The following is a 25498-nucleotide window of genomic DNA, read 5'->3' as shown; positions in this document are numbered from 1 at the left end:
CTCGACAAAAAACAAAGCCTCATAAATGGAGCATGACAACGTTTTAGGAGGAAGCTGGGACCGTAAGAGGAAAACCGGCTTCTCTCTCCTGTCATTGAGACTGATGTTGATTTCCTACCTCACAGAGTAGGGACAGGAGCTACTGATCCACTTATATAAAGAAAGCTCTTCTGCCTCATCTGCCTGACTTACCGAAGTTCTCAGTCACTGCTGTAACGGTCACTCTGGACGTGAACACCAGGATAGATGAGGCCCACCCTCTCAGGCGGTCATAACCTCTGACTTGGTACTCCCCGGCAGGAAGGGATGGGACCACACATTGGAGAAGGGTACGGTTGCCAGAGACACCCACACAGGGGAACATCCCAATAAAAATGTCAACGTTCGCAGCTCCTGAGATCCCGGCCACCAAAAACGTTAAGATGTCATCAGTCTGAGAAACTGAGAGCAATTCGGGGGTGAAGGCATCGCTGTAACCAATGACGCCCACCTGATAAGAAAGTCCATCTACCTCTATGTCCAGGGCAACGGAGCCATTCCCTGCAGGAACAGAGCACTGGATGAGCTCAGAGCTGAGGTTCACAGTCAGGCAGGCCTGCTGGCCAACGTAGACTAACGTGGAGTTCCGTCCCCTCAGGGCTGCACCCTCCAAGGTCAAGAGGCTTCCACCATGGAGGCTGAAATTCTTGGGGAAATAATGAAACACTTGAGGCAAAATGTGGAAGTGTCTGTAAACGTAACCAGAGCAAGCATACCCATATCTTGTATGAAAAACCGATAGGTAGTGGGGTCCTGGGGCCAAGTCACTGATCCAGCATGCCACGTGGCTTGTATTAAAGAAAGTCACAGTGCAAGGAAGGCGATCATCCACAAACACCATTGGTTCATCAGCCGCGGTACCTAACCTCTGACCCCTAATCAGCACTGTGGTCAGAGACCCACTGATGGTCGTGGTCCAGGCGTCCACGACAGGAGTTGTCTCTTCACACAAGAAAAGAGTGCAATTCCCCTGACAGGCGCTGGGCAGCCCATTAACCAGGACAGTGACATTCAGGGTGAAGGAAGTGCCAGGCAAGGGGTTACCCGCCGGGGTAATCTGACAGAGGACCATCTGGTCCCCCAAACTCAAAATCACACAAGTGAAAGGACCTGAAATGTCAACCTGAACTGACCTCCTGCTGGAGTTGAGAGCCGAGCCCCTCACCGTGAGTACTGTCCCTCCACAAGTAGACCCAAGTGTTGGGGAAATGGCTGTTATCTGAGGCAACACCACAAATTGCTGGGGCACCGCGGACATGTCAGCAAACCCCATCTGCCTCTGACGTACTTGGAGAGGATAGATGCCCGCCTCCAAACTGTGAAGAGGAAAAGCGCACCCAGACAGGCTTGTGTTGCTACTGGGAGACTGGGTCTCAACATCACAGCTCAAGTTCCCCAGAAGGACCTCTGAGTTGGAGAGATTCTGCCCTTCCACGTAGAGCCTCAGGCTGTGATTTGTGATTTCTCCTCGCGTGGCTGTGACCACCGGGGTTGCTGCCATTTCATATGTGAAGGTGAAGCCCTTCCCCACCAGGCTTGGCAAAGGTTGGTGGAGGAAGGGCTGGCTGCCAGCCCAGACTTCCACAGGGGCTGGGGCACCAGGCGGCAGGGGGGCTGGCGGGGTCTCACACCAGATGTTCATCTCCGTTGAGTTCACAATGTCACAGGACCGATTGCCCACGAGCACCCAAACCAAAGCTGGGTCCCTGCTGAACCCTCTTCCTGAGATGCTGAGGATGGTTCCACCTAAAGCACAAATATTTAGAACAAAACTGAAAAGCTGATACTTCAGAACTAGGAACTCACAGCCCCTGTGTGAGCGCCAGCAAGACTAAGTAAAAGGTGGGGTAAGTGTTAGTGAAAGTATTTCACCTCACCCATCAGTGTTGATGTGTGATCATTTTGGCAGGAGTCAGATGGGCTAAATTTCACATGGTAGTAAAACAATATAAATTGTCCTATAAGAGGAATGTTTATAATATTTAAGACAAAATTTCCAAGTATGTTTATAGATCCTAGAAACCACCACCTCCATCAACTTGGACACTAATGAAAAATCAAATTTCTTGAAGTGCTCTTGTCATCTGCTGTATTATCTAACATGTCAGTCTATATGATTCTACAAATTATTATGTAGAAAGAGGATATGAATATTTCATATACATATGTATACAACATATACATAATGAAAAATCAAATTCTTTAGTCTTCTTGTCATCTGTTGTATTATCTGCCCTAATATTCCATATTATTCCCTATGTTATTATGTAGTATATATGTATATTGTTCTATATATATTAAACTTACTAATGAAAAATCTAATTTGTTGAAGTCTTCTACTTATCTTCTATATTATTCTATGTAATATTCCAGTATTCCATATATTATGTAGTCATGTGTGTGTGTGTATATGACATATCAAGAACCACTGAAACACTGAAACATGCTTGTAATTTTGCTGCTGTATTCATAGACATTGTCTCACTTTCTAGGTGAGGCACAATCAAATCCCATCTTCAGGACAGGGATGGGGGCAACGTACCCCTTATCATTACCAAATCAGTAGTATAGCCAAGCAGCTTTAAAAAGGATTATACTATGTTCAAGAAGGATAATGTACCTACTATATAGCACAGGGAACTCTACTCAGTACTCTGCAATGGCCTATATGGGAAAAGAATCTAAAAAAGAGTGGATATATGTATGTGTATAACTGATTCACTTTGATACACACCTGAAACTAACACAACATTGTAAATCAACTATATCCAATAAAAATTTTTTTAAAAAGGATAATAATGTGTTATTTTATCCACTATCACAATGATTATCACAGGCAAATATATAGCTTTCAGTTTTTTCTGAAAATGCGTAGTTTTCTAGATTTCTCTATTTGTCCCGTCCTGACATCTCCCATATTGGCATTTGTGTTTCTGACTCTGTCTCGTCCTTCAGTTACATCCCTAGAGCAAGCAAAGACATCAAAGACTCATCCCTCTTGTCCTTGCATATGTAGTATCAAAAAGGCTAACTCAGGAAGCTCGTCTCTTGTTTTCTACTGTTGTTTTTTTAATCAAAATATAGTTTATCTACAATATTGTGTTCATTTCTGATGTACAGCAAAGTGATTCGGTGATATGTACTTGAGATGTGCCACTTTTTAGATGTTTCAGCCTCCTTCCATTAGGAAAAAAGAAAACCAGGCACATCTCCTTTTCGTAAAAATTCTTTAATTTCCTGAACTCACTGGGCTAAGGGATCCTGAGTTTTCACACCTTCCAAGGTACATCACTCAGTTCCCAGGGCAGGGGAAACACCCCTCCCTGGAGCCCCTTCTCTGGTCTCACCAGGAACAAACTCTGAATATCCAGGGAGTAGACTTGCTGAATAAATAATACCAGTCAGGTCAAAGCCACTCACCCAGAAGGGACCCACAGCAAGGCTGGATGCTGAAGACTTCTGTGATGTACTGGATGTGAAGATCCACACTACAGAAAATGGGGAGATGGTCATGAAATAACTGAGAGTCAGAAAAAAAGAGAAAAGAAGGCACGAGACAGCTGAGATGTATGTATTGGGGGGAGAAGAAGAAAGAAAGGGGGCTGTGATGGAGAGCGCAGGTGAGGGGCACTGTCCACCAGAGAAGGAAGGAAACGTGAAGAAGAGAAGCTATGTGGGATATTTTCCTACTCCAATACCAAGTGGGCACATCAGCCTCATAGGGTTTAGCTACTTTCTGGAATGAAGCAAGGGAACTTCTGGAGAAATACTGGGCAGAGGGACATCAGGGTAAAGAGGACTGAGCATGGCTTGTGCAGTAATTGAAGCCATTTATTCAAAGCCCAAGACACCGTTATTATTAAAGGTCTTAGTGAAATCACAGTCTCTTATTAAGCACAGACTCTTCCTCCTCACATAGAGATGCCCATCCCATCCCATCCCGACCCAACTGAGAGACATGACATCTTAGTTCCAGAAAGTTCTCCTTTCCCCAGCTAGTAAGCCAAAAACTGGTCTTGAGAGTGAACTGTCCTGTAGGGTCTCCAAGAGTTGTTCAAATTTTAGGGTTCTCATATGTTTATCCCTTAACTTCAGAAGAAGAAGAAAAAATAAAGACCTAACTCAAAACTAGAATTCCTCAACTGAATCGCTAGACCATCAACAGACTTAAAATGAATGGCAAGGGTCCACCTCACCCTTGTGCATGAATGTGGACCCCATTGATGGAGACTGAGATTCCGTGGAGCCCAGCAGGCAGCGGGGGCAGCACCACCTCCAGGCCCTGAGCTGCCTGCGCTCGGACCCGAGCTCTGGTGTCCCCAATGTGGACTTGGGCATCCAAATCCGTGTGGTTCATTGGCAGCGCCATTCCAATGGTAAGGGTCTCACCTCCTGTGTTGAAAAGAATCCATTAGCTCCTGTGAAGTGGATTTGTGGTCTCAACCGTTTATTCAATTCTAAGATTATCTTTCGAGATTAAACACGTGGTTAGCCCTGTGCATAATACTCTGATTAAGAGTTTTAATGCTGGGAATTCCCTGGTGGTCCAGTGGTTAGGACTTGGTGCTTTCACTGCTGGAACCAGGTTTGATCATTGGTCAGGGAACTAAGATCCTGCAAACCATGCAGTGTGGCCAAAACAAATAAAAATAATTTGAAAAAGCTTTTAATGCCAACCTAATTTTTATCATGAAACTTACAACTCTTTTAATAGAGCTACAGCCTATAACTTCAAGGGCATAGAAAGAAAAATTGTCAGGACAATTGTACACAAGAGGCATTAACTCATCTCCATGCAAAGGCAAATCAAGTAGTTATGATGGTCTTCATAACCAGAAAATAACACCCCATGTCCTTTTTTTAGCCTCTACTTTTCTGAAGGTAAAAGTCTAAAGCTCTGTCTTGATTATGCACCGAGCCCCGTAGCAATGCTATATATGAGCGCAGTCATTCGCAGTTACAGAGCCCTTTCACCCACATCATCCCATTTGACCCTCACACTGTCCTGATAACATATGCAGGGCAGTTAGCAGGACTGGCATTTTGCTTTTGAGGAAACTAAGGCTCAGCAGCCCAGGTCTCAGAGCTGATTAATGGAAATGTGAGGGCCTGAGCCCAGTCTTGTATCTCAATACCTTTTTAGTTTATTAGCAACTCTGCTAAAATGCCATGTATACTACGGACACTTCATTTTATCTCACATATTTATTGAGTATCAAGAGGAACAGATATGGCTATCAGATGTTAAATGAAGTTTTGCAGGGTATGTAAAGCAGATAGGCTCTAAAAGGTTATAGAAAATCTGCTTATTGAGGCTATATTTAAAACAATTAGGCTATATTTAAAACAATTAGGCTATATTTAAAACAATTATAGAAAATCTGCTTATTGAGGCTAAATTTAAAACAATTAGGTGCGTAAGAATTTGAATTTGGCATTGGCGGACTTTTCAGCTAATGGATCCCGGCCTGCTGTGAAGAAGGAAACCACATGGGGCCAATGTAGAGAGGCCATCTTTGGCCCATTTATACAACACCCAGTATCTGGCAGAATGATGGTGCTCACTTCAATAAAGCAATTATTGAGTGCTTATTCTGTGTTAGTTCCTGGGCTATTGATTTTACCTATTGATACTTTATCTCCATTTTTCCCAATAACCTTGAAAGATTTATTCCTACCTAACAGTTGGAGAAACTAAAGATAAAGGAAGTTAAGTATTGTGCCCAAGGAGTGATTGAGTTGGAATTCATTCAGATCCGGCGCTGACGGCAAAAACCACACTAATGGTCCCTCACATCAAACCCTTCCTCCTCCTTCCCTGCCCCTCTTCTTTTTTCTTTGATTTCATCTTGGCTCTACTGTCATCATCACCATCAGCATCTCCTGGATGGAGATATGTAGCCCTCCAACTTTCAAAAGAAACTTTCCCAATAGGGCACCACTCACTGTGGGTTTTATAACAAGTTCTTCTTTATTCTGCCTGTAGAAAGATCTCATTGCAAGTGTAAATCCTGCAAATAATGCATCATGTTGTATATATCAATAACATGAACTCCTTGGGCTCTTGGTCAATTGTCAAGCTAATCTGAGATGCCTTTGAGGCACTGATGCAATGTATTTATTCTTTTCATTATAGGTGGGAAATTTTATTAAAAGCCAAAATCACTGAAATCTGAATAGAACACGGAGCTCCCTCCTCCCTTTTCTACTTCGTTGGGAAGAATCTATACCACTAAGGAATTTTATACACTTTGGTCGCCTCAGGCAGCAAATTCTTCTTCTGCACCTATCTGAGCTGAATAATATTGAGAAGCTAAAGGACACCTCCCTTTATGTACTCTTGAGCAATGGAAAATGAAAATAGTACCAGAAAAATTGAGTCCAGGCTGTTTCTTTAGGAAATTTGATGGTCTTGTATAATAAACCCTTAGACATGTCTGCCATAAACTCTGTCAACTGGCATCCAATTAACCAGAACACAGTGCTACCTGCTACTTTTCCAAATCTATATGTTATGACATGATAATAAATTGTCAAAATTCCATCCTGTCATATCATCTGAATCATCAAAGAAAGATTAAATCATTTCATGTAGGGATGCTAAAGAATCCACTCTTTATATATATGTCTCTCAAGGAACAAGTTAATCAGAATATACTATTTTCTAATCATATCAAGTAACTGCTATAAAAGGACCTGCTGCCCCAAATGCTATTTTACAATAAACTGTAAGTGGCTGCGTGCTTGGAATCTGCAACCAGACTGCCTGAGTTCAAATCCCCACTCTGGTACTTACTACCAGGTAACATCTTAGACATGTAACTTATTCTCTCTGTTCCTTAGTTTCCTAATCTGTAAACTGAGGCTAATAATTCTATAAATTAATGACAAAGATTAATGTCTACTATATGTCTGTGCTATTATTATTGGCACATAGTAGGTACACAATACATATTTACTGAATTTTTAACTTAGAATTCCCATGTCATTTTCAGGATAGAAATGGTCCCAATTTTACAGAGAGAAAAACAGATAATAAGGAGATTTATTCAATGATGGCTAAGAGGAGAAAATCAGTCTCCAGGTTTTCAGAAAAATAACTTCCATCCAAAATATAATACTATCTTCAATAAAATTAATAGGCCATTGTTTGCCTTTTTATACAATCAGTGCTCTAAGATGAAAAGATCCTGCAGGATCAGGTATTTTACCTGCTATATTGCTTCTGTTTCTGCTGAGAGACACGATTACTGGATTTAAAGAGGAGACGTAAGTAAATGCCTTGGGAAGAACCACAGAATGGTCCCCTCTGATCACAGTCACATTCACTGTAGGTCCATCTTCCCCCTGAAAAATTAATTTTTAAAATCAAAACTCTGGGAACTCCCCTGGTAGTCCAGTGGTAAAGAATCCACCTTCCAATGCAGGGGACGCGGGTTCGATCCCTGGTCGGGGAACTAAGATCCCACATGCCGCGGCACAACTAAGCCCTCGTGCCACAACTATTGAGCTCTCGCACCTCAACAAGAGAGCCCGTGTGCTGCAAACTACAGAGCCCACTCGCCCTGGAGCCCTTGCACCACAACTAAAGAGAGAAAACCCACATGCCACAACTAGAGGGAAGCCCGGGCGCCACAACGAAGAGACCACACGCCATAACAAAAGATCCCACATGCCTCAACAAAGATCCCATGTGCCACGACTAAGACCCGACACAGCCAAAAAATAAGGAAAATAAATAAATAAATATTTTTTAAAAAATAAAATAAAAACTCTGTAAATAAGACTGAGTTGAGCAAAGTCCATACAGAATTAGTTTAAAGGGTTAATTTCAAGAAAATTGTTTTTAAAGAATATATTTGCTACTTTGAAGTCTCTCTCTGTGTCTCTCTCTGTCTCTGTCTCTGTCTCTCTCACATGCACGCACATAGAGTGACAAGTGCTTAGAATAGGCAAGTGCAGCATCCAACAGATTAAAGAGTAAAGAAGAATGATTTGCAATTAACACACCAATTGGTTCTTCAAGAAAAACACAATTTCAAATAAACATCTATATCTAGCTAAACTATTCATCAAATGTGAGAGTACTTTGAGACATTTAAGTACTCAGAAAACTTCCCTCCCACATTTTCTTTCTTGGGATATTTCTTAAGGCTATTATCTTATAAAATAAGCAATAACCAAAAAAAGAGAAAAAAAACTCCAAGAAACAGTGAAGCTACTCAGGAGAGCAGTCAAGGGAAATACTAGGATGAAACCTATAGAATAAATCTAGAAAACACCAAGTTAGATTGAAGCAGAAGAAGAGGGAGCTTCAAGAAAAAAGAGCAACTGATATAATGAAATTTTTTTAAAGATAGAGGATTTTTATAATAAGGAAGACATGTAAAAAAAAAAACTCTAGGGACTTCCCTGGTGGTGCAGTGGTTAAGAATCTGCCTGCCAATGCAGGGGACACGGGTTCGAGCCCTGGTCCAGGAAGATCCCACATGCCGCGGAGCAACTAAGCCCGTATGCCACAACTACTGAGCCTGCGCTCTAGAGCCCAAGAGCCACAACTACTGAGCCCGTGTGCCACAACTACTAAGGCCCATGCACCTAGAGCCCGTGCTCTGCAACAAGAGAAGCCACCACAATGAGAAGCCCACACACCACAACGAAGAGTAGCCCCTGCTCACCGCAACTAAAGAAAGCCCATGCACAGCAACAAAGACTCAATGCAGCCAAAAACAAACAAATAAATAAATAAATGTATAAAGTAAAAAAAAAACTCTAAGAAAAAGACAAACTATAAAAAATATATATTGCCTGATTCTGTCAGTATCATTCAAATAGTTTAATAATGTAAATATGGTTTATTGATTTAACCAACAAATGACACTGTAACTATATTCAAAGGAATTTGAAGTGGTTGTTTCAGAAAGGGGGACTGAAGAATGGGGAAGTGGGTACGAGAGAGTATGATTGCCTTACTATTTTCTTTTGAACTTTGCATGTATTGCTTTGTTCAATTAAAAGTTGGCTTTCCTAATTTTTATTCTCTCTAGTAAAAGAAATTCAAACAGTACAAATTTTACCCATTAAAATGGTAAATATATGCTAAAGTGCTGATACTCAATTTCGGCCAAGGCACCAGAAATCAGACACCCACACAGCGATGGTGAGAGTATTAATTCAAAAAGAGTTTCAGACAACTGGATATCCATGTCAAAAGCTTTATATCTCTGTGCTGTTATTGTTGGCACATAGTAAGTACACAGTAAATATAGGAAATAGGAAATTTTGGAAATTATTTAAATGTCCAATAATGGGAAATACACAAATTACAACACAAACATATTAGAATTGCATGCAGTTTATATATAAAAGCTAACATTTCATAATATTTGAATAACTGGATGCGATAAAAATATGGGACCAGAGATCAAAGATTACTCTGAACCCTCTCTTCTTCCAGAGATCTTTATTGTTCAGCAGACAGTCTTCTTTGGGGCTCATGGATGTGCTAGGAATCTTGATGGCACTGAAGTGAACTCTGAATAGGAAGTTCAATTTCAGCTGTGAGCATGACTCTCACCCACAGCACCAGGGAAGGGTCTGGACCAAAAACTCTTATGCCATCTATGGGAGAGCACCAGCTGAAGAGGGATGGGAAAGCTAAGGGACTTGTTTCTAAGAAACAAGGGAAGCAGTAGGGACTAACTAGGAAGCTATTTCATAGGAACCAGACATTCTAGAGGATTCCAAGTTCCACCAGTCCCATCCATGCCAGAAAACAAAATTGATAATGAAAACTAAGTTATTTGTTTACTTGAGAAAGAAGCGAGATTCTAAGATCTCTGTCTTGCAAACCAGCACTCAGAATGTGCACTAGGTAAATATATTTACTCTGTGGCACTAATACTCATTAAGAGTATGGACTGGGACTGCCTGGTTGTCTTCTTTTAAAAGAAATTAACTGATGCTAATTACAAGCCCCATTGGCGGGGTCAGCTTCCCAATTCATAACAGAAGTGTTTCCATGTAAGCAACATAAGCATGCTCTCATGATGAAAACGTCATGTCAGTTAACTTAGTTCTAAGAAACGATTCACTCAGAACCTTACACTACACGTTAATAATGGTCACTCACTCAGAGAGGAGATGCCAAAAGATTCCACTTACCTTGGGTGGAACTCTGCATTGAATTCTTCGTGAATTGCTTGTGGTGACATTAATGGCACAAAACTGGGATCCAAATAAAACCAGGCTAACGTCTTCCAAACTAGAGCCTCGGATGGTGGCCCAGAGCCCTCCTGTACAAAAGCAGCATTTTCAGATAGGACACACAGCCGTACAGATAGATAAAAATTAATTACCCACAAGAGAAATAAATGAAATCAAAATATGAAACTCCTTAGTCAAAACACAAGGCATGTTCAAACTGCAGAAAAAGACTGAAGTTAAAAATATAAACTACTAAATAAGATGGGAGATACTGAAGGGCAGAGAGAAGGAGATACTGAAGACTAAAACATAGAGATAAAACACAGCCATGGAACAGAGAAGTAAAGTATCAACAGATGGTCTGTGGAAACTGCTTCTGCTCTAGATTTTTGAACATTGTCCCTGCCAATTCTATAAAACACACTCTTTTCCCAAGAAGCTAGTATAAGAGAGCAAGTATAAGACAGCAGATAGAGCAGGGGGCCCAGAGTCAGTGCTATAGACTGCTCTACCACTTAGAGCAGATCATCTGCATTATTGTCCCTGAGTTCACTGGTCCTCATCTCCCTCATCTTTTTTTTTTTTTTTTTTTTGGCCACGCCACTCAGCTTGCAGGATCTTAGTTCCCTGACCAGGGATTGAACCCGGTCCTCAGCAGTGAGAGCTCAGAGTCCTAACCACCAGACCACCAGGGAATTCCTACTCCCTCATCTTTAAATGACAGCCTTAACCCTTGAGCTTTGTGATTCGATACCACACAGACTATGTTCTGGTCGCCATGATGACACAGAAGTGACTGTCATTGTCACCGAGTGCCATCAGGACTTCTGTACTGACCACTGAGGAGAAGCAACCACAGAAACCCCAATCTCCTCACCACAAACGTCAGTAAGAGGAGGAATGGCACCAATCGCACTGATATCACGGCACACAATACCACTTGGAGGAGCAGCCCTTGATCCAGCTGATGGACAGGAAGCCCACTTATTGTTGATGAGCAGTGATTCTGGTCTGCCATCTTTCCAGAAAGGGATATAAGAGAGGCAGTGAAGCCACCAAATAGAGACACATATCCCATGCCAGTGGGGAGAGGCCACAGAAGCAAGGTTGTCATTCCCAAATGTGTCAGGGTGAGAAAGGAAACTTATACAACCTGATAAAACTCTTGCAGGAGCATGTGACTAAATGGAATATTACCCTGAAGTTAAATATACAAACATGCCCTTAAGGTTCAGGACAAGACTACAATAAACTTCTAAGTTAAAGAATAACATTGAAGAAGAGCCAACATACAATAGCAACATAAAAGATATCTGGAAACAATCTTGACAAGAACAATTCAAGAGTATGAAGATATGTGAAGAAAGCTTTGAAATGCTGCTGACAAACCTAACAGATGGGTTAAAACTTAAATAAGAAAACTAAAGTAAATGTATGGAAAGAGTGAACATTGTAAGGTGGCATATCTTTTTTTTTTAATTTAATTTTATTTATTTTTTATACAGCAGGTTCTTATTAGTTATCTATTTTATACATGTTAGTGTATACATGTCAATCCCAATCGCCCAATTCATCACACCACCACCACCACCACCCCACCTGCCACTTTCCCTCTTGGTGTCCATACATTTGTTCTCTACATCTGTGTCTCTATTTCTGCCCTGCAAACTGGTTCATCTGTACCATTTTTTTAGGTTCCACATATATGCGTTAATATATGATATTTGTTTTTCTCTTTCTGACTTACTTCACTCTGTATGACACTCTCTAGATCCATCCACGTCTCTATAAATGACCCAATTTCGTTCCTTTTTATGACTGAGTAATATTCCATTGTATATATGTACCACAACTTCTTTATCCATTCATCTGTCAATAGGCATTTAGGTTGCTTCCATGACCTGGCTATCGTAAATAGCGTTGCAATTAATACTGGGGTGCGTGTGTCTTTCTGAATTATCGCTTTCTCTGGGTATATGCCCAGTAGAGGGGTTGCTGGGTCATATGGTAGTTCTATTTTTAGTTTTATAAGGAACCTCCATGCTGTTCTCCATAGTGGCTTATCAATTTACATTCCCACCAACAGTGCAAGAGGGTTCCCTTTTCTCCACACCCTCTCCAGCATTTGTCTGTAGATTTTCTGACAATGCCCTTTCGAACTGGTGTGAGGTGATACCTCACTGTAGTTTTGATTTGCATTTCTCTAATAATTAGTGATGTTGAGCAGCTTGTCATGTGCTTCTTGGCCATCTGTATGTCTTCTTTGCAGAAATGTCTATTTAGGTTTTCTGCTCATTTTTTGATTGGGTTGTTTGTTTTTTTTAATATTGAGCTGCATAAACTGTTTATATATTTTGGAGATTAATCCTTTGTTCATTGATTTGTTTGCAAATATTTTCTCCATTCTAAGGGTTGTCTTTTCGTCTTGTTTGTAGTTTCCTTTGCTTTGCAAAAGCTTTTAAGTTTCATTAGGTCCCAATTGTTTATTTTTGTTTTTATTTCCATTACTCTAGGAAGTGGATCAAAAAAAGATCTTGCTGTGATTTATGTCAAAGAGTCTTCTTCCTATGTTTTCCTCTAAGAGTTTTATAGTGTCCGGTCTTACATTTAGGTCTCTAATCCATTTTGAGTTTATTTTTGTGTATGGTGTTAGGGAGTGTTCTACTTTCATTCTTTTACATGTAGCTGTCCAGTTTTCCCAGCACCACTTATTGAAGAGGCTGTCTTTTCTCCATTGTATATCCTTGCCTCCTTTATCATAGATTAGTTGACCATAGGTGCGTGGGTTTATCTCTGGGCTTTCTATCCTGTTCCATTGATCTATATTTGTTTTTGTGCCAGTACCATACTGTCTTGATTATTGTAGCTTTGTAGTATAGTCTGAAGTCAGGGAGTCTGATTCCTCCAGCTCCGTTTTTTTCCCTCAAGACTGCTTTGGCTATTTGGGGTCTTTTGTGTCTCCATACAAATTTTAAGATTTTTTGTTCTAGTTCTGTAAAAAATACCACTGGTAATTTGATAAGGATTGCACTGAATCTGTAGATTGCTTTGGGTAGTACTGCCATTTTCACAATATTGATTCTTCCAATCCAAGAACATGGTATATCTCTCCATCTGTTTGTGTCACCTTTGATTTCTTTCATCAGTGTCTTATAGTTTTCTGCATACAGGTCTTTTGTCTCCCTAGGTAGGTTTATTCCTAGGTATTTTATTCTTTTTGTTGCAATGGTAAATGGGATTGCTTCCTTAGTTTCTCTTTCTGATCTTTTGTTGTTAGTGTATAGGAATGCAAGAGATTTCTGTGCATTAATTTTGTATCCTGCAACTTTACCAAATTCATTGATTAGCTCTAGTAGTTTTCTGGTGGCATTTTTAGGATTCTCTATGTATAGTATCATGTCATCTGCAAACAGTGACAGTTTTACTTGTTCTTTTCCAATTTGTATTCCTTTTATTTCTTTTTCTTCTCTGATTGCCGTGGCTAGGACTTCCCAAACTATGTTGAATAATAGTCGTAAGAGTGGACATCCTTGTCTTGTTCCTGATCTTAGAGGAAATGCTTTGTTTTTCACCATTGAGAATGATGTTTGCTGTGGGTTTGTCGTATATGACCTTTATTACGTTGAGGTAGGTCCCTCTATGCCCACTTTCTGGAGAGTTTTTATCATAAATGGGTGTTGAATTTTGTCAAAAGCTTTTTCTGCATCTATTGAGATGATCATATGGTTTTTACTCTTCAGTTTGTTAATATGGTGTATCACATTGATTGATTTGCATATACTGAAGAATCCTTGCATCCCTGGGATAAATCTCACTTGATCATGGTGTATGATCCTTTTAATGTGTTGTTAGATTCTGTTTGCTAGTATTTTGTTGAGGATTTTTGCATCTATACTCATCAGTGATATTGGTCTGTAATTTTCTTTTTTTGTAGAATCTTTGTCTAGTTTTGGTATCAGGGTGATGAGTTAGAATGAGTTTGGGAGTGTTCCTTCCTCTGCAATTTTTTGGAAGAGTTTGAGAAGGATGGGTGTTAGCTCTTCTCTAAATGTTTGATAGAATTCACCTGTGAAGCCATCTGGTCCTGGACTTTTGTTTGTTGGAAGGTTTTTAATCACAGTTTCAATTTCATTACTTGTGATTGGTCTGTTCATATTTTCTATTCCTTCCTGGTTCAGTCTTGGAAGGTTATATCTTTCTAAGAATTTGTCCATTTCTTCCAGGTTGTCTATTTTATTGGCATAGAGTTGCTCGTAGTAGTCTCTTAAGATGCTTTGTATTTCTGTGGTGTCCATTGTAACTTCTTTTTCATTTCTAATTTTATTGATTTGAGTCCTCTCCCTCTTTTTCTTGATGAGTCTGGCTAAAGGTCTGTCAATTTTGTTTATCTTCTCAAAGAACCAGCTTTTAGTTTTATTGATCTTTGCTATTGTTTTCTTTGTTTCTATTTCACTTATTTATGGTCTGATCTTTATGATTTCTTTCCTTCTACTAACTTCGGGTTTTGTTTGTTCTTCTTTCTCTAGTTCCTTTAGGTGTAAGGTTAGACTGTTTGAGATTTTTCTTGTTTCTTGAGGTAGGCTTGTATTGCTATAAACTTCCCTCTTAGAACTGCTTTTACTGCATCCCATAGGTTTTTGGATCATCGTGTTTTTGTTGTAATTTGTCTCTAGGTATTTTTTGATTTCCCCTTTGATTTCTTCAGTGATCTCTTGGTTATTTAGTAACGTATTGTTTAGCCTCCATGTGTTTGTGTTTTTTACGTTTTTTTCCCTGTAATTCATTCCTAATCTCATGGCGTTGTGGTTGGAAAAGATGTTTGATATGATTTCAATTTTCTTAAATTTACCGAGGCTTGATTTGTGACCCAAGATGTGATCTATCCTGGAGAATGTTCTGGCGCACTTGAGAAGAAAGTGTAATCTGCTGTTTTTGGATGGAATGTCGTATAAATATCAATTAAATCTATCTGGTCTATTGTGTCATTTAAAGCTTGTGTTTCCTTATTAATTTTCTGTCTGGATGATCTGTCCATTGGTGTAAGTGAGGTGTTAAAGTCCCCCACTATTATTGTGTTACTGTCGATTTCCTCTTTTACAGCTGTCAGCAGTTGCTTTATGTATTGAAGTGCTCCCATGTTGGGTGATATATATTTATAATTGTTGTATCTTCTTCTTGGATTGATCCCTTGATCATTACATAGTGTCCTTCCTTGTCTCTTGCAACATTCTTTATTTCAAGTCTATTTTATCTGATATGGGTATTGCTGCTCCAGCTTTCTTTTGATTTCCATTTGTGTGGAATATTTTTTCTATCCCCTCACTTTCAGTCTGTCTGTGTCTCTAGGTCTGAAGTGGGTCTCTTGTAGACAGCATATATATGGGTCTTGTTTTTGTATCCATTCAGCAAGCCTGTGTCTTTTGCTTGGAGCATTTAATGCATTCATGTTTAAGGTAATTATCGATATGTATGTTCCTATTACCATTTTCTTAATTGTTATGGGTTTGTTTTTATAGGTCCTTTTCTTCTCTTGTGTTTCCCACTTAGAGAATTTCCTTTAGCATTTGTTGTAGAGCTGGTTTGGTCGTGCTGAATTCTCTTAGCTTTTGCTTGTCTGTAAAGCTTTTGATTTCTCTCTCGAATCTGAATGAGATCCTTGCCGCGTAGAGTAATCTTGGTTGTAGGTTCTTCCCTTTCATCACTTTACATATGTTGTGCCACTCCCTTCTGGCTTGTAGAGTTTCTGCTGAGAAATCAGCTGTTAACCTTATGGGAGTTCCCTTGTATGTTACTTGTCATGTTTCCCTTGCTGCTTTCAATAATTTTTCTTTGTCTTTTATTTTTGCCAATTTGATTACTATGTCTCTCGGCGTGTTTCTCCTTGGGTTTATCCTGCCTGGGACTCTCTGTGCTTCCTGGACTTGGGTGGCTATTTCCTTTCCCATGTTAGGGAAGTTTTCGACTATAATCTCTTCAAATATTTTCTCGGGTCCTTTCTCTCTCTCTTCTCCTTCTGAGACCCCTATAATGCGAATGTTGTTGTGTTTAATGCTGTCCCAGAGGTCTCTTAGGCTGTCTTCATTACTTTTCATTCTTTTTCTTTATTCTGTTCCATGGCAGTGAATTCCACCATTCTGTCTTCCAGGTCACTTATCCGTTCTTCTGCCTCAGTTACTCTGCTATTGATCCTTCTAGTGTATTTTTCATTTCAGTTATTGTATTGTTCATCTCTGTGTGTTTGTTCTTTAATTCTTCTAGGTCTTTGTTAAACATTTCTTGCATCTTCTCGATCTTGCCTCCATTCTTTTTCCGAGGTCCTGGATCATCTTCACTATCATTATTCTGAATTCTTTTTCTGGAAGGTTGCCTATCTCCACTTCATTTAGTTATTTTTCTGGGGTTTTATCTTGTTTCTTCATCTGGTACAAAGTCCTCTGCCTTTTCATTTTGTCTATCTTTCTGTGAATGTGGTTTTTCCTTCCACAGCCTGCAGAATTGTAGTTCTTCTTGCTTCTGCTGTCTGGCCTCTGGTGGATGAGGCCACCTAAGAGGCTTGTGGCATATCTTTCTAAGTTAAACTAAAGCATCAATACAATCATGATAAAAATACAAAAAAAGATTTTTAATTTATATTAGACAAGCTTATTTTAAAATTCAATGAAAAATAAACAATAGTCAGAAAACAAAATTTCAAAAATAAGAGTGAAGGGGTCTTCTGCCAGACATTAAAATACCTTATAAAACAGCTATAATTGGGGAGATCAGGTGGCGGAGTCGGATGATGCAGAGCTCACCTCCCCCAACAAACACATCAAAATACATCCACATGTGGAGCAACTCTCACTGCAAGCAACCTGGAGGCTGGCAGAAAGGTTCTTCTACAACCAAGGCTGTAAGAAAATCCTCACAGAGTTGGGTGGGAAGGGAGGAGAAGCAATCAGCTCAGGACCCACACCCCTAGCAGGGGACACAGAAGAAAAGGGGGATATCTCAAGCTCAGGGACCCTCCCTGGGGAGTGAGGGGTTTGAGCCACATATTGGGCACCCCAACCCTAGGGTTCAACACCAGGAAGATGAGTCCTGAATCGTGTCCCCCTCAAAATTCATATGTTGTAGTCCTGGCCACTTGTACCTCAGAATGTGACCTTATTTGGGAATAGGGTCATTGCAGAGGTAGTTAGCTAAGATAAGACAAGGTCATATTGGAGTAGGGTGGGTCCTTAATTCAATATGACTAGTGTCCTTATAATAAGGGAAAATTTGGGCACATAAAAGACACAGGGAGAACACCATGTGAAGATAATGGCAGAGATCAGGGTGATGCTTTTACAACCCAAGGAATGCCAAAGATTGCCAGCAGACTACCAGAATCTTGGGGAGAGGCATGAAACAAATTCTTTCTCACAGGTTGTTGCAGAAGGAATCACCTCCACTGACATCTTGATACCAGACTTATAGCCTCCAGAACTGTGAGACAATAAATTTCTGTTATTTAAGCCATCTAGTTTGCAGTACCTCGTTAAGCAGCCCTAGAAAACTAATACAGACCCCTAACCCACACCATATACGAAAATTAACTAAAAATGAATTATACATCTAAATGCAAGAGCTAAAGCTATAAAACTCTTAGAAGAAAATATAAGCATAAATCTTGTGACATTGGATTAGGCAATCATTTCTTAGATAGGACACCAAGGCACAAGCAACAACAATAAAATGATAAATATATATTTCTAAGAGATATTGCCCTAGTCCAACCCAACACTCTCTCTCCCCTGGATGGCTTCAGTAGCCTCCATCCTTGCCTCCCTACAGTATATCCTCACACAGCAGCCTAAGTCAGATCATGTTGCTTTTGCACTTAAAATTTTCCAATGGCACCTGTCTCACTCAGAATTAAAGCCAACATCCTTTCAGACTTCCCTGGCAGTCCAGTGGTTAGGGCTCCGAGCTTCCACTGCAGGGGGCGCAGGTTGAATCCCTGGTCAGGGAACTAAGATCCCACATGCCACACGGCATGGCCAAAAAAAAACCAACAACAACAAAAACAAAAAACAAAAAAAAAACCCCAACATCCTTTCATAGCCTCTAAAGCCATATGATCTGCTCCCAGTCATCTCCTACCACCCCCCTCACTCAATTTATTCCAGTCACAGCAACCTCCTTGGTTGGAACAAGCTGAGCTCATTCTGACTTCAGATTTTATCATTTGGTGTTCCCTCAGCCTAGAATCTCCTCCAAGATTTCCCCAGGACTCATTCCTTCACTTCCTCCCTGTCTCCATCCTCCAGTGACATCCTTGTCATTTCTCCAATGCCAGTGACCATCCTATCACAACCACCACTCCCTCTGTCACTATTCCCCTGCTAGATTTTTCTCTTACACACTTACCTCCAGGACAGCAGGGACTTTGTTTCCATTTATTGTATCCTCAACATTCATAGTGACTGGCACATAGTGAGCTAAATAAATTGTTGTCATTATTATTGTTGATAATAATTAAAAGTTGGAGAGGCAGTGACAATGCCATTCCCATTTGAAAGCTCAAGTGCCTCACAAGGGTCCACACCTTAGGACCTAACACACAGAAATGAACCAATATTTTTTTAAAAAATCCTTTTAAGGGCACTTGGCATATGGGCAAGTGGTGATTTGGAACATTACTGATCACATTATTACATGTATTCATTACATACTCAACTGTTCTGTAAATTCCTTGTTGGTAGGACTCAGCCTGGTTCTCTTTAAATCCCCAATAGCGGTGTTGCTCAAACTGCCCTATTCATAGAAATTGCCTGAGGATCCTGTGAACATGCAGATTGATTAGGAGGTGAGAGATGGGGCCTGAGACTGCATTTCTAACCAGCTCCCAGATGATGGAGATACTGCTGGTCCAGAACCACACTTTGAGAACCAAGGTCTTCAGCACCTGGCACAGGGCTTTCCACAGGGTGGCTTAGTCAGTGTTGAGTGATGGATGGATGGATGGATTGACTGACTGAATGATACTGGTTGGTACTAGGTAGGTGGCAGGGTGGAGGAAGGGTTCAGAGGGAAAGTTTAAATCCAGTAATAAAGAAAGTAGCAGCTAGAATCTCTCTCTCCTTCCCTTTCCCCTCAGTCTTACCAGAGATTAATTTGGGCCCACCCAACATTATCCCTTCTCTGAGTTTTCCATCTTTCACTAAAATACAGAGGGGTGGTGTACAGTTCTCCTAGACAAACCCTTCACCATGTGTTGTTGGTACAGCATACCCTGACAGGGTAACCAACTCATCTCAGTTTGCCTGGGACTTTCCAAGTTTTAGCACTTAGAGTTCCACGTCCCAATTTTAACACTGAAAGTCTTGCGTCCTGGGAAACCCCTCAGTCCCAGGAAACTGGGACAGTTGGCCAGTCTGTCTGTGTGAGTCACTCTGTGTAGAGGACAAAGCTGATTGAGTCACCTGTCTGCCCTGGAGGTACCTGCAGTCCAGTGGGGGAGTCGAGTGGGGAAGGATGGTGTGGCCTGAACTGCAAAGGTAACTTTATAGGAAGATCAAAGCCACTTATGCATCTGGTGGGAAGACTCAAACCAATAATTATTGGGTTAATATAGAGTGTGATCTTTCACTCTGAGCACCACAGACCATCTGGCTCCCTCCTTAAATCACTGAGAAATAAGGGCAAGCTTGCTCAGTTTTATGTGCAGAGGAGAAACAAAGCAGGCCTCTTGATTTACTCTATAAGGTCAAGTAAATTCAGAAATCAACTGTTCCTTTGAACAATGAATTTGTAGCCAGGAAACACTACTTTAATAAGTGTTCTAAGCCACGAATCTTTGGCCAACAGAATAAACAATGACAAAAATCCAAGGCATTAAGGAAAAATTTTTATGCTCTAAAAATCATATATTAACATATAAAGCATGAGTGTTCCTGAGATTCTTGCAGTCTGGCTGGGTTGTTTTAAACAGGTTGTGTCCCTCAGAAGCCTGGGGAGATCCTTAGTTGCCATGGCACTAAGACCCAATGCACGGGGCTGATGCTGGCAAGCCCCGCTGACCTCTCCATACCCACTACTCAAATGGTAGTTGGCTTTGCCTGCTAGCCAAGTATCTGAGTGTACGTCATTTACAAACATTGTGAAACATCCACTAAGTTCCTAGTGGGCCAGGCCTGTACTTCACATTGCAAATGTTTTTAATTTTCAAGGAACTTTCCCACCTGTTGGCTCATTTTAATCTCACTCAAAACTAAGAGGTCTAAGCATTGTTCAGGCCCATTGCATGGGTAAGACAGCACGGTGAGGTAGAAGCAGTAGGAGCCTTGGCGTCCCACAATCCTGGTTTGCATCCTAGCTCCACCTCTTTCCATCGGGAAGCCTTGGGCAAGTCACTCTTCTCTTAGAAATACTATTATCTCATCTGAAAAAATGTGGATAATAATTCCATCTTTCCAGCGGCTGTAAGCATTTAGGGTGTGTGACTACCTAGAAGAGGTACTCAGTAAACGATCCTGTGCCCATCTTCATCACTGTTAGGAAACTAAGTCCCACAGAAGTATCTGAAACTTCTAAGGTCACACTTCTGACTTTGGCAGGTTGAAAACCCAGGCACATGTCCTAACTCCCCCTCCTAGTGTCATTTCCATTTGATCAGATTGTCCCAATGACTCAATGATTGACCCAGTGATGCCTGACACCATCAGCCAAGCTATGGTCCTTTATGTGGCAAGTGAGTTCATTTAAGGGCTCAAATGTCTATTACTCATTGGAAGAAATGCTGATGGCAGAAAACAGAAAGCTGTGAATCACAGTGGCTACAGAATTTATTACACGGCAGGACTAGATTCCTGCAGATTGGCAAGAATGCTAGCTTCAGAGGGTCAGATGCAATGCAGGTGCCCCCGGATTACCAATGTCTGCAGCTCTGGAAGGCTCCACAGCATCCAGTCTGGGCTCCACGTTTAGGAAGAGGCCTCCTCCACTGGCATTGACGGCAAGACCAGAGGGTCTCACCAACATTGAAATCTGATGCATTCCAACGGGCAGCAGGCCTGTCTGACACACCACATTCGTTTGGTTTGAGAAAATAACTTTGCAACTTGTTTTGTTCACTGTAACCTGCAAGGCCTTGGAGTCACCAGAGAAACTATTTCCAGTAATATAGACCAGTAGGTCAATGTCATCTTAAAAGAAGAAAGAAATTAAAAGAAAGAAATCATCTCTCAGTGATATCACTCCATTTACAAGAACTCTATCAAATATTCATTCCCTCTCACCTTCCTCTCCCAAAATTTAAGGAATTAAATGCTGATTCATGTATTGGAATCTATATTGATTTTAATAGCATAGAGCCCTCATCTTAAATTTTCTCAAACTAGTGATGAGAAATCACTAGTCAATAAAAAATGGGGAAAAAAATAAAAATAAAGAATATTTCAAAACAAGGGACAAAGAGAATACAACACTTTAAGTCATCAAAAATCCACCATTTCGGGACTTCCCTGGCAGTCCAGTGGTTAAGACTCTGCATTTCCACTGCAGGAGGCGCAGGTTCGAACCCTGGTCGGGGAACTAAGATCCCACATGCCGCACGATGCAGCCAAGAAATTAAAAAAAAAAAAATCCACCATTTCAAATCATAACCATTTCATTTAGATTGGCTAAAAAATTCACATTCTGTTGCATCACTCAACATCCATCCCATGAACGGACACACCTTCTACCCACACATCACCAGGTACACGGCCTCCAACAAGTCACTCTCAGTCTAAAGTTCATGCACAGAAATAGACCCACAGACATAGAAGACAAACTTATGGTTACCAAAGGTGAAAGGGGTGGGGGAGGGATAAATTAGGAGGTTGGGATTAACATATACACACTACTATATATAAAACAGATAACCAGCAAGGACCTGATGTATAGCACAGGGAGCTATACTCAATATTTGTAATAACCTATAAGGGAAAAGAATCTGAAAAAGCATATATACATATATATGTGTGTGTATATATATATATATGTATATATATGTGTGTGTGTGTGTGTGTATATATATATATATATATATATATAACCAAATCACTGTACTAAAACTAACATGACATTGTAAATCAATTATACGTCAATAAAAAAATAAAAAATAAAGTTCACGCCCATCTCAATGCCAAGTGCACAACATACCGAGGGCATACCACACAGAGTGGACCCAGGGAGTTGACCCCTCAAGGTATTGGAAGGAACAGGAACCTGAACAATGAGCTGGTATGTCGTTCACTCGCACAACCACCTGGAAAAGACAAAAGCATTAAAAGCAAACGTACATGTTTCATATGCTCAAGGGTATTAATAAAGTACTTGTGAAGTTTGCCCAAATTAAAATGTGTTAATGATTCACTTATTCTCTTTTTTTTCCTTCTATTTTCCAGTAATAGACCCTAAATTGTAAAGCATGACTCCAAACATGTTAGGCTTTTTTAAAATGACGGTAAATTTGCGGAAACCTAACATTTTTGCAATTAAATATGTTCAATCTGGAGTAAATTCCCTCTCTGTCACATAGAAGTAAATTCAAACTGAGTGAGAACTTTTTATCACTTTATATTTTCAACTGAGTACCTACTTCCTATGAAAAGCCCTGTCTTTGCTGGTAAATGCCAGTGAAGTAGGCACCTGTTCTACCATTGCTACATGGATGTATAACTGAAGATCAGAGTGTATTTGGACATTTGGTTTGGGGTCTTTTTACCCTAGAATGGGAGGTCTCCAAGAATAAATTATATGTCTTTTCCTCTCACTGGGACTAAGGTTAATCTAATAGAACTCTACAATACTTGGAGATAAGAAAGGTGAAAAAGATTGAACTCTGATTCTCTACATATAAAATAAGGATTAAAAGCACACACACTATATTTATGATAGTGTTTGCTTATAAGGGAAGGGGTATTGGGATGGCATGAAGGCACAGGTGATAAGAAACTCTTCATCTGTACTGTTTCACGTTATTCATAAAGACCAAAAAAAAATAAAATAAATACATCAAATGTTGGCAATTGTTAATCCTCGTTTGGGTACCCAAGTGTTGGTTATATTATTCTTTATAGTTTTTGCATTTCAAAATTGTCTCTAATTAAAAGCAGATGACTTATAACAGGAGTATGGGCAGATGGGAAATAGCAAAGGACATTTTAAAGAGAAAAGGGGTTGACTTAGCTCATTTACTTTCCAAGGCCACTGTGTGGAGGTATAAATCATATGTAGCTAGAGAGGTTCTCTATTTTTGGTACCATAGTAGCATCAATAATTATAATAACAGGATGTTGTATTTACAAAGCACTTACATTTTAAGCGTACTCTCCATACCCTGTGGAGGTAGAAAAGCACAGCCACAACTGTCTCTGTTTTGCGAATTAGAAAGCTGACCCTTAGGATTGGTCCACATTACAAATCAGGAGGGGCTGCAGTAGACCTGAAACTAGTACTTCACTTTGGGTGGCCCATCCGCTCTCACCTGAGTGTACTGGTTGGCAGTGACCAACATGTCTCCAAATATGGGTCCAAGGAAGACTCCACCATCATATACCACACGAGTGGTTACAGCAGGGTTCACTCCCGTTAGGTTTTCATCAGATACCTAAGATGGTTACAGTTCTGGTGAATTCTGCCATGGAATGAAGTCTAATCTTGCTTAAAACAAATAACAGTGGGTGTTTTCACATTCTGTTTAAGATAATCAGATAGCTAGAAAGTGAAAATGGAGAGACAGGGGCTTGAAATCTAGTAACCTAATAGTAAGTAATGGCTAATGAAAGCCCCAGTAGACTAGAAGAATATTTATATGCAAGTAGAGTTACCCAAAAAAATGCACACTATACTGATCTTCTAAGTCTTGAGATATTTTGTTTCCATGTGCTTTTCTATTTTACAAGTTTTCAATACAAAATATTAAAGTAAAATGTCAGGAAACAAGTGCCATGAGATGACTCCTATCCTTCCTCCATCTCCACCCAAGGATTTTGTATGAAAACCAGATGACCCGCAATACCAAATAACAAGAATAAAATTTCATCTCGGGTTTCACTTCATAAAACCAAACGCTAGATGATCGTTAGATTATTTTTTAAAACCCTAAATATGCAAGAGCATCTGGTTTGTCATTATCCAAAGACAGCAAATCCTTTCCTAAACTTCCTTCTGCTGTGCCATCTGCCTCCATGATAATCTAAGTCAATCACATCTGCTTAAATTATCCAATAACAGATGTAGAATTATTGTATGGTGGACACTGACCAAAAACTTCTCTACCTACATCAAGTTAGAAAAGGTGATGTTGGTTTTAAACTGCTTTATCAGGAATATGAGATATAAAATACGTCTTGAAAACTTTCAGAAAGATCATTGAACCCCTTTATTTGAATATTCCAACAAAATAAATAATCATGACAGTTTTCATTCATAAGTTCTGATTTTTTTTTTCACAAAATTGCTCCAGAGCACCAAATCCACAAAACCAAAAGGGATACCATACATACCCTTATAAAGCTGGGCAAGTCCCCAACCTGGTTGGACCAGGAGAGAGTCCACACATGTTCATAGCAAGACTTTAGATCCTCCGTCACAGTGAAGTCACTGACATTAAGGTACCTAGATGTGAAGTCATCAGCGTTGGTTTGTAAGAGCTTTTGGAGGTGACTAGCTGAAATGTGCACAGGGACAGCTGTGGGAGAAGGTCATGATATAAAAAGTACAGGACACTAATTAGTCCACCTTGCAGCATCTCATCATCAAGACAGCAGAGAATATACATCAGAATGCCTACTACACATGCAGAGACCATCAAGTTCAAGAAAATCCTCAGTCCAGTTAAGCCATTTTTAGGGCAAATATAAGTAGGTGGTCACTTTTTATATCATGGTCCCTTTAATCAGCATCACATCTCTCAAGGAGAGGACACAATCGCATCAGACAAACCTATCTCAACTGTCAACTCAAAAAATGTAAATTCCAGACACCCTGGTAATCCCTGAAAGTCTAATTAAATGTTGGGTTTTCCCCGGAAAAATTCAGCTGGCCCTGTGAACAGGGAAAAGTTGGCTGGCCACCTTTCACAAGGAGTAGGGAAGGCACAAAGCAGCTGACACCCATAAAACTTAGCCAACCAAGCTGAGGAATTTTGGCATTGAACTTCGGTTTCTCCATTACAATTTCCTTTAAGCCTAACCACCTGCTTCCCCATCTCACATCCCCGTAGAGAAATAAAAGCACTTTG

The 25498-nt window shown here is 40.3% G+C and overlaps 1 protein-coding gene across 1 annotated transcript in view; it reads right to left on the bottom strand.

Moving 5' to 3' along the window:
* The window catches only part of PKHD1 (PKHD1 ciliary IPT domain containing fibrocystin/polyductin), a 432943-nt gene that overhangs the window by 359618 nt on the left and 47827 nt on the right, over positions 1-25498 (bottom strand). Inside the window, 9 exon segments of the mRNA XM_036869192.1 lie at positions 193-1785; positions 3460-3527; positions 4236-4431; positions 7251-7386; positions 10204-10334; positions 21141-21413; positions 22414-22519; positions 23741-23863; positions 24762-24946. Coding sequence (XP_036725087.1) covers positions 193-1785; positions 3460-3527; positions 4236-4431; positions 7251-7386; positions 10204-10334; positions 21141-21413; positions 22414-22519; positions 23741-23863; positions 24762-24946 — 2811 coding nt within the window.

This window comes from Balaenoptera musculus, chromosome 11 (assembly GCF_009873245.2).
Source record: "Balaenoptera musculus isolate JJ_BM4_2016_0621 chromosome 11, mBalMus1.pri.v3, whole genome shotgun sequence".
In the NCBI taxonomy this organism is placed as follows: domain Eukaryota; kingdom Metazoa; phylum Chordata; class Mammalia; order Artiodactyla; family Balaenopteridae; genus Balaenoptera; species Balaenoptera musculus.
This window is presented reverse-complemented; position numbering and strand designations above follow the sequence as displayed.